The sequence below is a fragment of the Corella eumyota genome, chromosome 1, assembly GCF_963082875.1.
Source record: "Corella eumyota chromosome 1, kaCorEumy4.1, whole genome shotgun sequence".
NCBI classification, from domain to species: Eukaryota; Metazoa; Chordata; class Ascidiacea; order Phlebobranchia; family Corellidae; genus Corella; species Corella eumyota.
In genome coordinates, this window is record NC_137490.1 from 6,404,908 (window position 1) to 6,422,573 (window position 17,666).

Here is a 17,666-nt window from a genome sequence, read left to right on the forward strand (position 1 = left end):
AAAGATAATGCGATGTATCGACCTTATATTAAACATAATATTATAGTGCTTCTGAAATGATCTTAATTTACGGAATTAAGCTACATTTTTTCCATATAACCACCTAAAATTCTAATGGATAATGCAGATGAAAAAAAATCATGCGTTGTTCTCCAAAAAACTAATAAATTGTATTTGTACATTTAAATCGACCAATGTTTAATTTTAAATTACTTTTGCAATAAGTAAAATAATTAAAAAATTATTAAACACATTGGATTCAATTTTTTTTAATACCAATATTTTGTTTTCCTATTCATCGAAAATTTTTATTTTAGGTTTTCTTTTACGGGGGCGCAGAATCTATTGTAAAAAATACTGAAACCTTTTCCAATAGAACATAATAGTGAATGGATTTGAACGAGACGTAAACAAATAAAACGGGGATTTTTAAACAGATATTTGACAGTATTTGCCGTATGTCCTAATCAACCAGCACATACTCTGTGTGCTACATTCTTATTGTAAGTTTTTAATAACTTTTTTGTAAAATATTTTTCTTTAATTCAAAAGTTTAACTTAACTGCGGGTTTATGCGAAAAGATTGTTTAATTTAAATGTTAACATTAATGGGTATCGGTAACTTTAGTTACATTCCATTTAATTTCACAATTTTAACTTAACGAAGTTAATGTATTGTGTAACAAATCACTATTTACCAAAGTTACTTATTCGATTAATTGTGCCCACCTATGATTACTTGTATACAACTTTTAGACTTACATTTCTAACATATAATAATAATTGTTCCTACCTCACACCCATCACCGGTCCAAGCCTTTATATTTTGATCAAATCTTCTGCAACCCGGTGTCGCTATTAGAAGATGATAAGTTGTCGAATTTTCATATCCTAGAGATCTTCTTCGCCGCACTCGTCCACGTGGTAGGGGAGCAGTGATGTTAACTGTATTAGTAAAATATTTTTTTAAGTTTTACAATTTTAAGTTTTATTAGAAATTTTAAAAGTTTAGTGGTTCAAAATTAATGTAAAATCTTAAAAAATTGTTTTGTTTTCTCTTTTGTAAAAAGTATAAAAATTCCAAATAACCGTAAATTTAAAAACTTTACAAATTTTGAAAAACTGATAAAATTAGTTAAAATTTGTAAAAAGTTTTGTAAAATTTATTAAAAAAAATGTTTTTTGACACTTAAAATAGAATTTTTTTTATTATGTTTTTCAAACTTCAAATTTTTTTTAAAACAATAAATAGCTATTTTTTACGTTTATCCCTGATTCCGATGTAAAATACTCCGGCAGCTATGACGTCACGTTCCGGAATAAAGATCTTAAAGAGGTCCTCTTTTACATCAACATCCCAAAGATCTTTTGGTAATTGAATTTTGTAATCAAAATCTTCCTCTGTTGGCCTCGATTCGTGTCGGATAAAAACATCAAATTCAGCTCTAAATAATGTTGAAAATATTTATTTTAAAATCAATGTAAAGTTATATAAACACATGTAAGTATGTTGTTGTTTAGGCATTATCAAAATATATTCATTTTTAAATTTATTTTATTTTTAGTTAAAATTTTGGATTAAATTTTTTTAATTTTTATTCAGCATCTTATTACTTTACCTGTGATCTTCTGGTTCAACTATGATTAATATCGCGTTGTTGGTTGTTTTTACTTCGAATTTACTAATAGAAAGCCCCGTGTCGTTAATATCCTTAACAACTGTAACCATATCGGCTAGAGCATCAAATTTACTTGGTACTGAAATACCCACTCCACCTTTTTTCTCATCTAAATACAGGTTTATGCTTAATTCCATGTAATTCTTAGTTTATTCTCAATTACAAGTATTAAAAAATCATCTAATTTGATGTACATTTTAGCTCTTTTTATTTACAATAACTTAAAAAATTTAAAATTAAATTTTATTTTTATTTTTTTCTTATATTATGGTCTTAATTGTGCAGCCAATGTTACAATAAAATTTACTTTAATTATTATTTTAGTTACCACCCCCCCTCCCCTCAAAAAAATGATACTATCTATATGTAAGTTGAATAAAATTTAATAAAATTGTAAATTTAAATATTAACTTTAAATATTTAAGATTATTTTATTTTCAACTAGTCTCAATAACGGAAATGATTTTATAAAAAAGTTAACTGAATGTTTACCTTGGCTAGCATCCGTATCATTTGCCGTGACGTCATTCTGGTCAGTACCGATTTTAAGCATTGTCACAGGAGAGTTAATAAAAGCTGCGTCCTCGCCGAATCCGAATGGATTGTCGGAGAAAGCAGTAACCTGATAAAATTCGTAATTTAAAAATAAAAAAGAGTTTAAGAGAGAAAATAAAAGATTTTCTGAAATATAAAACTTTGTAAAAATAAAAACGTCTAAAATATAAAAAAATAGAAAAGAGACTTGCAAGAATTAAAAATAACAACAATTATTTTGTTAAATTTAACATAAATTCCTTCTGTTGGTCAATATAACAAATTGTTTTCTCTACATTTGTTTTTTTTATACCTGCATATCAACGGGTTCGGTCGAATTTGTGGAATTTTTGCCCAGAAATTTAGAAACGTCGGGAAGTTTTAACGAAGCACCACTTGATGTCGCTATTTGTTTACCTGCCAACTCACTGGGAGCTGTCTTCTCAACCTTAAAAAAAAGAGTTCATACTTGTTTTAAAAAAATTCTAACGTGTTAAAAACTATTAGTCAACCCCATGCTCAAGCGCGAATATAGTGACATTGACGTTACTCAAACCCAAAACCTTTCAGTATCCAATCTGTTGCTATGACCGATATACTACACCACCGAATTTTTTTGGATAACATTTTTTTCCGTATTACCTTAAGGTGTTAGGTTTTATATTTTTTTATTGGGTAGGGGTGTGATATTGTAACGCGTTTGAGCTATCCGTAAACGCCGGGCTCAAGGGCGAATAATGTGGCCAATGGTGCGGCTTGAACCTAAAACCTTTCGGCTCGTAGTTCGCTGCCATGACCACTTAACCACACTACTGAACTTTTTTGGATAACTTTTTTTTTTCCCCACATCACCTTAAGGTTATGGGTTTTATATTTTATTTATTGGGTAAGGGTGTGCTGTTATGACGTGTTTTTAGCTATCCGTAAACGCCGGGCTGAAGGGCGAATAGTGTGACGTTGGTGTGGCTCAAACCCGAAACCTTTCGGCCCGTAGTTCGCACCATGACCGGTTCGCCACACTACCGGACTTTTTTGGATAAAATTACTTACCTTCATCTCAAGATTATCGCTACTGACATCTACCGGATTTTCTCCTTCCATTTGTTTTCCCAAAAGAGCGTTAGCCGTGTCCCCAAGTGCGTCCATTGCGTTACCAACAACATCCTGAGACTATACAAAATATATTTTATATAAAATCATACAAAGAAAAGGGTTTCTTAAAGAAAAACATTTTACCTTCCATTTTAAGCGTGTGACTACGAATATTATTTTGCAAAAAAAAACGTAAAATTTGTACTAATCGCCTTTCGAAGAATAAATATTTTAAGAAGACGCAAACTCGAAAGTTAATCTTACAAAAACTCGCACTATTATGGCACTTTTGTCACACCCGATAAGTACAAAAATACATATCATAAAAACGCACCATTTTACATTAAATAAAACAAACAAAAAACGTTAAATTTTTAAGTCAATCCAGAATAAACTTACTCCGAATGCGCTCCTTCTTACTCTTCGTTTTTCCTCTTTGAGTTTCTTTTTGTGATAATATTCAAACTCGTCCGGCGACAAGTCACGTTCGTCCAAAATATTATAATCTATCTCAGTTTTCTCCAACATTTGCTTCTGTAGTTCGCTCATATCTGTCTCTGAAGCCTACATGTAATTAATAATAAAAATCGTTCTATAAAGATTTAAATTAAATTTACATTTAAAATAGAGGGTAAAGTCTACTTTATTTACAACTTTGTGTCAATATACTTCAGAAATAAATTAATTTAAGCATCTCTAGTAAAGGTTGTCATTTTTTAATTTAGTCGCTATCAAAAATTATTGTCGTTTTATCTTAGATTTTTTTATCTTAGATTTTAGATCTACATAAACCAAAAAATATCTTCATAAAATTAGCTTTTTAAAAAGATAAAATTTTCAAAAGCTAACAATGCCAACTAAATACTTAAAAATATAACTTTATTGTTACAATATATATTTTACTTTAGCAACACTCCCCAGAGATCCGACAAGATTGGTAGCTGCTGACGTCACATCCTCTTTATTTGAATCTTGTGAGAATCCAGATAATGTCCCAGCCATTTCTTTAACTGTACTTGATGCTTTTTGCTGTAAAGATATAGATTTAGCATATAAGGTTTGCCTTCATTGCATAATTTTAGAATATAAATCATCAAATAACACTTAAATTATTAGACCTAGAAATATATATTTTAGCGGGTGTTTTACATAAAAATGGTATAGTCCGTAATTTATTAGACTTGAAGCAATAAGGAAACAATCAGCTTTACAGTAAAAAGCTAAACGTTTTTATTCCAAATCCCCCAATAAAAACAGGATTTTTAAATGAGAAATAGTGTGAGCCTAGGTAGTTTGTAAGTAATCCGTTAACGACAGGCATATATGACATTTATGTGCCCCAAACTGCAGACTTTTGGTCTAAGGTTATTCCATGTAATGCAAACTTCAGCACCTTTTACATATATATTGGTCAACAACACACCTGCGCTGCTGAATCGATCTCGTCAGTTTTTATTGTTATGGAATTCATTGCACTTGACATTTGTTGAAGGTTGTCGATCGACGTCATCCCCACGGCTGCAGAAGACAGCGAATTAACGATGTCAGATCGAAGCTAAAAGAATCGAAGTAAATATAAAATTTTAATCTTGCGACAAATATTTAATAGTTTTTTTAAACTTCACGTTTTAAATAGAAGTTAATGGTCTTACGTTAATTTTTTCGTTTTTATCAATTCCAGTTGCGTTCCCGGTATTGTTGACCCACGTGGCCGCGGTAGTGGGTTGATATGAAGTGGTAGGTGCCATGGTTGTAGTGTAAGGTGTTGTGGTTGTAAAATTCTGAGTATTGTTGAACACCAATGCATTCTCTTCTTCATCCACGTTTAATAAAGATGCTGAAATTTAAAGAAAAAAATTTAATATTTAGTCATAACAGTCTTGTTTTATTAGAATACTATTACTTATAATAAACTCAATTCCTAATTTATAAACCAATTAATAAATTCGATTTAAAAATACAGGACTGTTTGAAAAAGAATAAAAAATCTCCCAGCAAATATTTATTGAATATGGATATTACACTGACAACACTTTTTTTAAATTACAAGATAGTGACTTACATATCGATTGCACTAATTGTGCAGCAGCTTTACTATTTCCAGTGTTGGACAAAATTGCTAATTTACTTGCATTTCCGTTTGTGAATCCAGATAATGTAGAACCAATGTTACTTGAGTCTGGCGGATAAATCTGAAAAAAATTGTCAGCAAAATTTTTACTAAAAATTTGTTGTAAAAAAGTTCTTAGATTTTAAAATAATTTTTACTAAAATGAATTAAATTTTTGTTCTTCATTGTAAATATATATAAATAAAAACCGTTTACATTTAACTTAGAAATTTAAGTTGGGTTTTACCTGTAATGATATAACGTTGGATAAAGCACATTCACCGTAAACATCACACACTTGAGCTATAACAGAAACCGAAAAATCGTTGTTTGGATCTCCTAATGCCATTGACACACCTATCGTAAAAAGCAAGAAATTGGAAATTTAAAAAAAAAATAAAGTATTTATGATAAAAATAATGACAAAAACGTTAAATTTTTGTTTAAATGTAAAAAACAAAAAAGCTCTATATATTCTATAACTTAATAAAACTTAAAATTCTAAACATATAGTGTTAACAGGTAAATAATTACTTTCAAGCTCTTTCACGTGTATTATATACTTTTTTGCATATAAAAAGAGTAAAATAATTTCTTTTTATGCTTCTACAAGGATTTAGCTAATGTGTGTAACATACACTAGTTAGACGTACCTGGCGTTTTTGGCACATTTCCAAAGTACAACAATAAGCCTTTGGTCTGATTTCCTTGCTGTAATGTTGTAAACTTATACGACAAACTTGTTTTAGGAACTTTTTGACCGGGTTTCGGGTAAGACAGCAATTCACCTTCGTCCTTCCATCCACGACACTCTAGCACAACCTTGCGGATAACAAAAAAATTAAAAATATTGCAAATAACAAAAAAATTATATTTATTTTATCAATAAAAAAAATTAAATAAAAGTATTTACCTTATCGACAAAAAAAATAAAAATAAAAGTATTTACCTCATCAACGACTGCGCCACCGCGATAAAACAATCTGTGAAGATGCTCCACTCCCGGCTCGTATTCTAGTTCGTGATTGGTCGATTCCTTGTTATGCTCGAATAAGTAACACTCTGACGTAAACTCGTTGAAGGATATGGACAAGCACATAAATTCTCTGTAAAAATATTTTTTTAAATTTTGTTAAATTAACGAATTAAAGCAAGTATTTAATTAGGTTAAGGCCCAAAATATTGCAAAATTGAAAATAAATATTTATTGAATCATCTAAAGTTAGCTATAACAGGTAAATTTTAAAGGAATTATTAAATTAAAATTTAAAAATTAAAATATAAAGTTGGATCACTTTTACTTTACGATCCTCCAGAAATTTAAGACGTTAAATTAAAAATAAGTTAGCGAGGATCAAAATAGAATAAAAAAAGTTTGTTAGAAGACAGTAAATTAAATGAGATTCAAAATGTTTTTATCACAAACGCTATGTAAACTATTGTGTAAAATTAATATTTATTTTGATAAATTTTATATTAAAAAAAATTATTATTATTTAAATTCAATGCAAGAAATACTATCTTAGTGGTTAAATGCAAAGCTTTTAGTATGTCCTTGATTTAAAAATTTTTTATAACGCTTAATATGATGTCATAATGCTATTTTGACCCCACCTTCAACTTTGTTGAAAGTTTCAGTTTCCAAGAAACTCAAACATTTTATGATGGATGAATTTAATTCAAGGTTAGCTCATGAAGCCGAACAACTTTTTCAAATTAAACTGCCAAGTTTGTGTCAGCGATTTGACGACATGCTCTCAGAAAAAGAGTTTGACAGTTCAACGATATCAGATGTTAGAGAAGTTATTCAAAAAGATTGCAACAAAATTATTGAGTCTAAATTAAAAGAAACAAAAGAAAAACAAAGAAATTCACCAACAGGAGATTGTAGCGACGACGAATACCACACTCCAATGAATTCCGATTCCGAATCAGGTCCACCGGCAAAAAGAAAAAAGAAAAAAGAAACACGAAAGAGAAAGGCAAAACTAGCGAACCAGAGCGAGAGCGATGACGACGATGACAACTCGGAAACAAACGACACCGTTTTAGAAAGCAACCCGCTGATCGCCCGCATGATTTCAATATTAAAACCAGAACTACGCGACGTTGTGGAGTCCTGTAATACTATGAAAGTTTGGGTGCAGTTACAGGTACCAGAAATGCAAGACGGGAACAATTTCGGCGTCGAAGTGCTAGGTGAGGTCCTAGGCGAAGTTAAGTCCGCAGAAGATACCGCTAACGCGTTCCTTCAATCACTGACCTTATACTATTTGACCAGAGCCGAAATAGCAAGCAAATTTGCTAAATTTCCCGGCGTGAAAGATTTCGTAAAAGGGCTCGAAGAGTTAGACGCCAAAGAGTTTGTAAGTTTGAGACTCATTGTACGAGAAATAAGAAATGCATGCATGACATTGCTCGATACTTACAACAAAAATATTGACAAGATTTTAAAGCCTAGGTCGCACCATAATAACATGTTGGTTTGCTGATACGTTAATAAACATGTTTTAAAATTTATATAACCTTTTTTTCATAAGGTGATATTAAAAAACGAAAACATTAATTTTCATAATAGATTAACCAAAAACCTGCATAAAAATACCTTTATTACAATATTTACCGAGTTAAGCAGCAATATTCCGAACATTTTTCCACCGTTGTGTTGAACAATATTTGCCTGTGTTGGATTCCACTCAAATGACTTTGTGGGTAGGAAATAAACGAATGACAATTACCTTAAAGCAAAAAACAAAAATCTAGGTATTTTTAAGCACCACGCTAGAACCTTATGTTTAAAGTAGTAAGAAAAGCCTATTGCTCAAAATATTACACCAAATTAAAATAATATGCGCTAAGTCCCGTAAGCTTAAGGAAAAACACTTACTTTAAAATATTTGGGGCAAAAATGTGTTTTTTTGTATAAAAAGCAAGTTTCAAGTAATGTCTTTGGTTCTACTTACCAATAGATGGCGATGTAGTACAAACTCCACCATAAGGTGGTAAATTAGTAAGAAAAACAAAATCCGAAACACTGTAGACTCGGTCGTCCAGCCCTTCCATGGTAACATTAATTCGAAATATATATTTCTTGCCACCCACCAATGCGTTTTTGTTAAGAACAAGTATAGGGGTGTCAGAGCCAGTGGTGCTGGCGTTTTCCCAACCAAACTAAACAATTTAAAAAAGTTGAACAATATTTTTAACGAATTATCAACATGGTAAATTTTATTTAAAAAACAACTTACTACTTCCTTTAAAATAACTTTAGATGCTGCATTATTAGAAGGTTTCGGGGCTTCCATAGCTAAAAATAAATATTATTTTAATTAAAATATCACGGTAAATCAGGCACAAATGTTCCATTTTTTGTTATTACCTTGAGTTACTAAAGGGGCAGCAGTTGGTTTTTGAAAATCATTTGATTTGTTGTCTTTAGTTTTCACACTGGCTTCAACTACTTCATAAAGTCGCCATTTAAACCATGGATCCCTTTTAGCTTTGCAGTTTCTGCATACAGCTTGCAAGGCTAACGCTTGTGTAGGATTCATCTTGGCTTTGCAATTTTCAGCACAACTATGATTGAAATTATAAAAATTAAGTCATGATAGAGAAGTTTTTTTAATATCTTAACATATTTTTAAATTTAGGCAACAATCAAAGTTTTTTCAAAGATATTCAAGACTGATAGATTAATAACTTACCTAATTAGCATATCAGGGGGATCACCTTCTTTTACTATAATTTGTTGTTTAAACTGAGACGACCTTTCGCCTTTGCTCACCACAACTCTAAACTCGTATTCGACATACAAGTGCATTAAACTTGTATTTAAGGTAAAAATGCCTGGACCGTCAAACGTCAGTTCTTTCATATCGGAAAAACAACTTCCTGAAGCCAAAGGCAAAAACCTAAATTTAATAGAGAATGTCTGTAGAGGTAAGATATAAAGCTAACCCGACAGACCCTTTAAAACGTGAGTCGTCTAGTTAAAGTGCCGTTTACTAATAGTGGTATCGGGTAACAAACCGAAGGTTTTGTGTTCGACACCCCACAAATGCTACACTAATCACTTTTAGAAGTTTTAACAAAAAATATCTTACTTGTCATCGGTGTAGTTTCTACAAAACCAATCAAACTTTAGTCCCGCATTTCCTTTGTCAACAATATCGGGATCATATGAAACGCTGTAACTATCCCAAGTCACGTGACGTCTAGCGCCGACTGTTCTCATTGTCCCACCTCTGCGTAAGAAAAACTTATTTAAAATTTTAAATTTAAAAATAAGTAGTGTAGTTTTATTTAACATAAAATTTATTATAATAAATCATCACAATTTTTTAAGCAACATTTTAAACTAATTTAAATGTGCTTGCAAAAATTCAAATATCCTTTTATTACTGAATTTAGACACAAATAATTTTAACTGTGTTCTAAAGTGAGAAATAATTTACTTGACTTTAGCGATCAGCGGCGAGGGTCCGACTAAAACATACATAGCATCAGCATATTCAAGATCGTGTTTTTCATCCAATAATGCGATAGAGACTGAAACACGGTAAAACCCGAGTGGAAATGTAAGAGCTGGAACCAATATTTCCGAACTTGACGACTTTAAGGAAAAGCTATCGGTTGGTGTTTTTCTATCGGCTGTAAAATATAAGATTTCATCAAAATATTTTTAAAATTACAATTTAAATTCGAATTTTCGAAAAAAAATAAAAATTTATAAAATATCAAAACGTATAAATTATGTCTAGGTCAAACGGATTGTAAATATTAACTAGAAGTACATCACAGTTATAACCTTCTTAGCATAATACATAACAACAGTTTGTTGCTTTTCATTAAAAATTTTTATAAAAGTTGTACCAGCATAACTGACAGCACCCCACTCAAATCTCACACCGGGAAAACTTTTGCATACAATCACAGGGGTGGCTGACACAACCATTTTGCTTGATCGATACATTTTCTTCGGATCGAGAATTATCTAAATATACAAGAATAATAAAAAACTATAATTTAAAAGAATAAATGTAGATTGTTTAGTGCATTTAATTTAAGAGTAATCACTTGTTTAAAATAAAGTTTATGAGTGAAAAAGAAATACAGTTAGTAAATAGTTATATATAGTTTTTTGAACAAGACATCAAACGAAAACTTTGGTTTAATATAGCAACAAGCTGATTAACAAAAAAAGATAATATAAACACTTAGTTTTCTTTATTAAATTTTAAACACTTAGTTTTCTTTATTTGAATTTTGTATATAATACATACCTTTCCATCATCTTCAATAGTTATCGATGGAAAAATACAACCTCGTTCATTGATTGCAACTTTAAGAAATGATTCCTCGGTCGAACTTCCATCAGTTACATTAACTCTTGCAGTAAACACTGTTTCCATATCGTAATCATGACTGTAAAAGCATTAAGATGTTAAGCATTTAAAAGAACACATACAGTGTTAAAAAGTTACTTTTTATTTTTTAAAAATGATTGTTGAACCTAAATACTGAATGTCAACACTCGCAAAATGTTACCTGCCTTATCTCTTTTTTAAATATTTAATTTTAGATACCTAATTATGATATACCTTGTTGTTATTTGGTTTGAATTTTGGTTAGGGTCTGAATTAACAATCGTGCAGTTTTCATCTTCGCTATTGTCACATAGATAAGAACAATTTGAATCCAATATTGAACTATAGGCGAACGAACCGTCCCCAAAGTCAAAAGTCACACAACCTCCTTTACCCAAATACACAAACTAAAACAGATAAAATTCCATTATTTGTTACAAAAATTTTAAATTTTAGTCAGGTTATTTAAAAAAAAAACACTTACGGTTACTGTCAATTCTACTGTTTCGTTCATAACAGCCACGTTGTTGTGAGTCAATGATCGAATCTGAAATCCTGATACTTCTTTCCAGAACTTTCTCTCGTAATGATCATACGACTATTTTGTTCAATAAACAAACACTTATTTTAGGAAACCAAAAAATTATATTTTTTATTTATAATAAACTTTTACAAATAGCCTTAGGGACAACTATGAAGTTAATCTTGAATTAAACATCATATAAATTCTGACAATTTTGCTTTATAAATTTGTATAAACTTTATCTTTCATAGCACATTTTTTTTTGTTGGTAAAAAACTAATAATAGGCTTTATTACCCGACTAATCGCCAGCGGTGGAGCCGTATTTCTGTCTTCCGCAAAAATCAGACAGGCAGACGACGTCCGGTGCAGCGACACCGAGCGACAGTTAAATTCTCGTTCCAAGCAGCAGGCTCTTAAACAGCTTTCAACTGTCGAATTAGTGATTGTACGTCTTGGTAAAGTTTGTGAAAGATGGGTGTTCGGAAAATGATGATAATCTTCTACACATGGAGCTATGATAAAGCAGTTAGATAGATTAATAACCAATGAATACTATAATGACTAGTGCACAAAAAATTGTATAAATTAAAAAAAAACAGATATTTTGTTAAATTTGGCTATATTAATATTTTTAACACTAAGCTATATAGTTTTCAATAAACAAATACAATTCGTCTTTCAAAGATTTCTTACATTTAGTTTTAAACTTCATTGTAGCTCCATCACTGTCAGTATCATCATTTACTGCTTTCACCAACGCCAAGTATTGAGTTAATGGATTTAGTTCAAGTACTGTGTTGTAAGAGTAGTCGTCAACTTGAATAGGGGGACGCTATATAAAAATATAACATAAATGTAAATTTAACATATTTCTTTTCTAATAAGTTAACAAAATGTAAGAAATTCATACTACAAGTGTAAGTGATGTATTCGGATCATCAAAATATTCAGTTTCATATTCCACTCCGTTGTTTTCGTATTCGTTCGATTTATCCACAATGTAGGATGGTTGAGTAATATCATCAGAACCAATAGTATTGTTTCTTGTAACGTTATCGACTTTGTATATCTAAAGTACATTTATATTTTAATTTATTTAGTATAACTAAAGTATCTTTTGGTAACAAACCAACCACTATTTAACAATTTATTAGGGATTCATTCATATATATTATTATTTAACTACCTTTTTATTTGACTTAATAAATTTTTATGTATACCTCTAAAATATAATATTCTGCTTCTTCTACAGGTTGCCAATCGATTTCTGCTTCAGTGTCCATGTAAAAGTTTTCCAACAAAGTCACATTTTTAGGGTGAGGCAACTCTAAATAAAAAAACTCATTGATAATTTACATGAAATGTAAAAAGTTTAAATTTTTAGTATCATTTGTTGAAAAAAATGATATAAGTAGATGTGTTGTTTTACAAGGTACATGTGTTTTTGTGCGGTTATTAAAATGTGACAATATTACGTATTAAACTAGATAAATTACAGTTAAATTTTTTATATTAAACAGAATATTTACTTTATTTAAAGTTTGCAAAGCTTACTGGTAAATTTATACAGTGAAACTGGAAAACTTTCCGTGTCTTTGTTCATTGCTTTCATCGTTATTAAGTAATACGAGGCTGGAAACAAATCTTGCACGAAAACAAAAGTTTTGAAAACTTTGAAGTTTTGCTTCTCCATTTTAAGGTAAACGCTAAATATATTTTTTAATAATTATAATAAAATAAAAAAAATAAAAAATTTTAGATAACAGTAATACAATTAATTACCATAAAGCTACTAAACATTGGATAAAAATTAAAACTGAACTAAAATATTATTTTTTTTAAATTTTATAACCATTATATAAGTTTTCCTTATAAACCTGTAATGGTCATCTTCGCGATGCTCGATTCCGACTGTTATCATGTATATGGTTGCCAAAGGAACGCTGTCCCACGTGATCGTCATTGATACGTCAGTAATGTCGTCGTGAGAAATCTCAAAGTTTTTCGGTGTTTCAAGCTCTTAAATGCAAAATATAAATATTTTTTTATGAAAAAGTTTTTTTAGTTTATCAACATAAAAAAAATGTCAAAATGGAATAAATCAAAATACATAACGTACCAGACAGATATTATGACGTACTGTTTTAGATTGATTTAAATTTAGTAAATTACCAAAGTTTAATATGTACATGTTAGTTTAATAAATACAAGTTAGTGACAGTTAGTTTATTGAAGCAGTAAGACTAGAAAAATTTGCTGTTGTAGAACTCTCACGTAACAATATAACTTACTTGTAAATAACTGAACAGTAAATGAATCACTAAAAGTGTCGAACTCAGTGTTGTGAGCTGAAACTGATGCCCAGTATTCTTGACCAGATTGCAATCCTTTTATCTCTGCCACAGCACTAAACAATGGTTTGTCAAAAAAAAATAAAAAAAGATAAAAAATACTCAAAAATAATTTGAAATTTAAATTTGTATTTTTTTAATTATTTACCTAACGACTATAATTTCTCTAGCCTCTCTGCTGGTCCTATTTCCAATCACCACATGATATTCATCCGCGTTAGGAACAGGTAGCCATCTAACTGTAAAACTTGATGACGTCACTGTTCCGTTGACGATTTGAACATTTCTAGGCGTGAGTAGCTCTAACAACATCAAAGTTTTTTATGTTTTAATGAAATATTTTTGTTTTTAAACAGTAAGGCTTAGGATCATAACATATTATTTCATATCAATAAATTGCATTTTAAACTAAATAAATTCTAACATTTCTAAATATGGGCATACACAAAACAATTATTAACTATTTTTGAATACTTGTATGTTGAACGACAGTTTGCTCCATTCCACCAGTTCTCACGTTCTCCCCACTAACGGTCACGTGATACTTTGTCCCGTACTTTAAATTTCGAAGAGTAAACTCCGTTGCGCCACCGGTGACCGTTATTCGATTCTTTTTAGTTAAAGTAGGTGGACTAAAAATAAAATCCCCCATAAATTTTTTTAAATAAGTTTAGAAAAGTCCGGAAGTGCGGTAAATCGGTCATGGCGTACAAGCCAAGAAAGTTTCGGGTTCGAGCCGTACCAACGTCACACTATTCGCCGTTAAGCTCTAGCTCAGACACGTCCCAAACCGCACACCCTCACTCGATAAAAAAGTATTAAAATACCTATCCCTATAGGAATAAAGAAATGAAAAAAAAAGTTTAAAAAGTTGCGAAAATATATAAAAAAAATTTGAAAAATGATCTACAATAGCATTACTGTCTTACTTTACAACTATAACGTAGTTGTTTGCATATCCGACTTTGTTCCACTTAATATGGAATCGATCGTGCTTTACACTTGATTGAACAATACGAAGATTTTCTGTCGGAGAAAGTTCTAGAAAATATAGAGACAAAAATATTAATTCCGCGAAAATTTTTAAACTAGTTGCAGCATAAACTATTTTGCCCTTTTTTTATAAACTTTAGGTTTTAATTGTCTCTATATTTTTTAATTAAATTTAAAATTATCACTTGTAATTTTCCAGATGACTGATTTTTTGCTGGTCACGTGGTTGTTTCCAGCCAATACAGTGATTGTGTAGTTCGTGTTAGGAATAAGTCCTTTTACCGATACCTAAAAAAACATTTTATTTTTAAATACAAAAAAGAAATGCGAAAAAAAAGATTTAAATTTAAATCAACAACACAATTTTTTACCAATGTGGTCATAACATTGAATTACAAAATTTTGCCCAGTTAAAACCAAATCAATGCTATAGTATATGCAAAAGCCCTGTTATTAAATCTCTCTAGTAAGATTAATTTAATTACTGTTTCCCAATGAAATAAAAAAAATCTATTCTCAAAAGGTAATATGAGAAAACATCTTAAATAACCTCATTACCTCGGTGTTAGTTGTATTTCCTGTGCCTGACGCGGATGATCTTCCTACCATCCAACTTTTTACTTCTGGAACGATTAACACTTGGTAGTAGCTTGCTTTGTATACCGACAACCATCTAACTTCCATGGTGTCGTTTGTCACTTCTTTTATTTCAACTGACTGCGGTCGTTGTAATTCTAATACAAGTGGTATTTTATTAAAAAAATTAACAACAAATATATGGGGACGCCGAATCTATTAGAAAGAAATTGTTGGAACGGATATAAATGGAAAGGAAACAAATGGAAACGAAACAAATGGAAACGAAACAAATGGAAACGAAACAAATGGAAACGAAACAAATGGAAACGAAACAAATGGAAACGAAACAAATGGAAACGAAACAAATGGAAACGAAACAAATGGAAACGAAACAAATGGAAACGAAACAAATGGAAAGGAATCAAATGGAAAGGAATCAAATGGAAAGGAATCAAATGGAAAGGAAACAAATGGAACGGAAACAAATGGAACGGAAACAAATGGAACGGAAACAAATGGAAAGGAAACAAATGAAAACGAAACAAATGGAAACGAAACAAATGAAAACGAAACAAATGGAAACGAAACAAATGAAAACGAAACAAATGGAAACGAAACAAATGGAAACGAAACAAATGGAAACGAAACAAATGGAAAGGAATCAAATGGAAAGGAATCAAATGGAAAGGAATCAAATGGAAAGGAAACAAATGGAACGGAAACAAATGGAACGGAAACAAATGGAACGGAAACAAATGGAAAGGAAACAAATGGAAAGGAAACAGTTGGAACGGATTTTATAAAAGCGGATTTTGACGGATTAATTTTTAAGGCGGATTTTTAAAAAGTGGAAACAAATAGAACGGATTTTAAAAAAGCGGATTTTGACGGATCAATTTTTAAGGCGGATTTTTAAAAAGTGGAAACAAATGGAAAGAATTTTATGAAAGCGGATTTTAAACAAATAATTAATTTAAAGCGGATTTTTTGAAAAGTGAAAACAAATGAAATGAATTTAAGAAAGTTAATTAAACAAAGAATGAAAACAAATAAAGCTAATTTGAATTGAACATAAATTACCGAAAGAATTTCAGTTAAGTTGTTTGACAGACAAGTAGGATAATATAAAAGTTTATTATAAAATTAGGGTAAGTAGGGTATAATTTAAATTAATAAAAATTATAGCTTAAATTATAATTGTTTTGGTTAATTGGGATCTGTTCCATTAGCTTTTTACCATTTGCTTTCTTTTTTTCCGTTAAACTACTATTCGTCGAAAAAATCCGCTTAATTAAGATCCGTTCCATTTGTTTCCGGTTCGTTAGTTTTTTTCCATTTGTTTCCGTTAATTTTTTTTTTCGCCAAAAAGTTATCAGTTAAAAAATCCGCTTCATTAAAATCCGTTCCAATTGTTTCCGTTCCAACTATTACCGTTCCATTTGTTTCGGTTCCATTTGTTTCGTTTCCATTTATTTCGTTTCCATTTGTTTCCGTTCCATCTGTTTCTTTCCAACAGTGTCTAGCGCCCCCAAATATATGACACGAAACTTATTTAAATTTACACCTTTAAGATAAATCGACAAACTAAAGCTGTTGGTTTAAAAAAATAAATCAAAAAAACTTTCAAAGAACTTTTAAATAATTTGAACAATTGCAAATGCCTTTTATTGCTTTAATTTTTATTCACCTGTAAACGTGATTTTTGAAATCGGCAAACTTTCGATATTCGAGTTCAGAGCGACCAAGGTAAACTTGTACTTCACACCCGCTTCTAATTGGGTAAAAGTGACGTCAGAAAACGTCACGTTAACGTAATAAATGCCTTGTGACCCGGGAAAAATACTGCCGCGTTCGTCCTCAAATTTTAAACCGCCTTTGTTTCCGGTTGCTTTCCCGGGTCGGGACCGGTAATCGATGTAACTCGGGAATCCGGGTTTCTCGGAGTCCGAATTTCCGGCACCTTCCCGTTTTACCCGTTCTACTCTTTTCTTGGCACTAAATGTAATAACATTGCTATTGTTAAATTGTTAAGTAAGGGATAGCAACACTTCAATTGACCCAAAATTAATCGTTATAAAACTAAAATAATGTACAACATTTTATTCATTAAGGTCAACGAATGATAAACTGCATTTTAAAGCTAAAAAATGCCTAATGATTTTTCCCAAAGTTATTCCTATGAGAATAAATAAATACAAACATTTTTTAGCGTAAAGTATGTAAATTTCTCACTAAAAATTAACAGCTTACGTTTCAGGAGCGTCACGTCGTTTTCTTGTACTTGCACTATTCTTCGAAACAGTGATGACGTCAGTAAATATTTCGTCTGTAAGATCAGTTTTAGGCTCCGATTCATTAAACAGAGGAACGATAACAATGCTAAAATAAATTTTTAAAACATTTTCATTGTTTACTAATTAATACCACTTATAATAAA

At 30.6% G+C, this 17,666-nt stretch overlaps 2 protein-coding genes across 2 annotated transcripts in view; one reads left to right on the top strand and one right to left on the bottom strand.

The window, feature by feature from the left end:
- Nucleotides 1-17,666, bottom strand: part of LOC145750175 (uncharacterized) — a 47,120-nt gene that overhangs the window by 21,326 nt on the left and 8,128 nt on the right. Inside the window, exons 22-60 of the mRNA XM_082566175.1 lie at nucleotides 17,480-17,608; nucleotides 16,917-17,224; nucleotides 15,209-15,384; nucleotides 14,836-14,938; nucleotides 14,587-14,698; nucleotides 14,132-14,289; nucleotides 13,806-13,959; nucleotides 13,598-13,713; nucleotides 13,184-13,325; nucleotides 12,861-13,012; nucleotides 12,527-12,633; nucleotides 12,220-12,375; nucleotides 12,000-12,138; nucleotides 11,601-11,818; nucleotides 11,266-11,379; nucleotides 11,016-11,188; nucleotides 10,698-10,839; nucleotides 10,269-10,408; nucleotides 9,870-10,049; nucleotides 9,519-9,659; nucleotides 9,120-9,326; nucleotides 8,795-8,991; nucleotides 8,664-8,722; nucleotides 8,379-8,586; nucleotides 8,039-8,153; nucleotides 6,365-6,521; nucleotides 6,069-6,237; nucleotides 5,663-5,772; nucleotides 5,368-5,497; nucleotides 4,958-5,142; nucleotides 4,729-4,860; nucleotides 4,209-4,334; nucleotides 3,705-3,869; nucleotides 3,264-3,383; nucleotides 2,527-2,661; nucleotides 2,172-2,301; nucleotides 1,620-1,788; nucleotides 1,264-1,445; nucleotides 794-945 (exon numbers count right to left, since the gene is read on the bottom strand). Of these exons, the coding sequence (XP_082422301.1) occupies nucleotides 794-945; nucleotides 1,264-1,445; nucleotides 1,620-1,788; nucleotides 2,172-2,301; nucleotides 2,527-2,661; nucleotides 3,264-3,383; nucleotides 3,705-3,869; nucleotides 4,209-4,334; nucleotides 4,729-4,860; nucleotides 4,958-5,142; nucleotides 5,368-5,497; nucleotides 5,663-5,772; nucleotides 6,069-6,237; nucleotides 6,365-6,521; nucleotides 8,039-8,153; nucleotides 8,379-8,586; nucleotides 8,664-8,722; nucleotides 8,795-8,991; nucleotides 9,120-9,326; nucleotides 9,519-9,659; nucleotides 9,870-10,049; nucleotides 10,269-10,408; nucleotides 10,698-10,839; nucleotides 11,016-11,188; nucleotides 11,266-11,379; nucleotides 11,601-11,818; nucleotides 12,000-12,138; nucleotides 12,220-12,375; nucleotides 12,527-12,633; nucleotides 12,861-13,012; nucleotides 13,184-13,325; nucleotides 13,598-13,713; nucleotides 13,806-13,959; nucleotides 14,132-14,289; nucleotides 14,587-14,698; nucleotides 14,836-14,938; nucleotides 15,209-15,384; nucleotides 16,917-17,224; nucleotides 17,480-17,608 (5,908 nt within the window). The remainder of the gene's footprint in view (nucleotides 1-793; nucleotides 946-1,263; nucleotides 1,446-1,619; nucleotides 1,789-2,171; nucleotides 2,302-2,526; nucleotides 2,662-3,263; nucleotides 3,384-3,704; nucleotides 3,870-4,208; nucleotides 4,335-4,728; nucleotides 4,861-4,957; nucleotides 5,143-5,367; nucleotides 5,498-5,662; nucleotides 5,773-6,068; nucleotides 6,238-6,364; nucleotides 6,522-8,038; nucleotides 8,154-8,378; nucleotides 8,587-8,663; nucleotides 8,723-8,794; nucleotides 8,992-9,119; nucleotides 9,327-9,518; nucleotides 9,660-9,869; nucleotides 10,050-10,268; nucleotides 10,409-10,697; nucleotides 10,840-11,015; nucleotides 11,189-11,265; nucleotides 11,380-11,600; nucleotides 11,819-11,999; nucleotides 12,139-12,219; nucleotides 12,376-12,526; nucleotides 12,634-12,860; nucleotides 13,013-13,183; nucleotides 13,326-13,597; nucleotides 13,714-13,805; nucleotides 13,960-14,131; nucleotides 14,290-14,586; nucleotides 14,699-14,835; nucleotides 14,939-15,208; nucleotides 15,385-16,916; nucleotides 17,225-17,479; nucleotides 17,609-17,666) is intronic.
- On the top strand, nucleotides 7,080-7,907 carry LOC145754859 (proteasome activator complex subunit 3-like). The gene has a single exon (XM_082571006.1). The coding sequence runs from the start codon at nucleotides 7,080-7,082 to the stop codon at nucleotides 7,905-7,907; it is 828 nt and encodes a 275-aa protein (XP_082427132.1).

Coding starts and splice junctions, on each gene's coding strand:
- LOC145754859 (XM_082571006.1), top strand. CDS start 7,080: ATGGATGAATTTAATTCAAGGTTAGCTCATGAAGCCGAACAACTTTTT.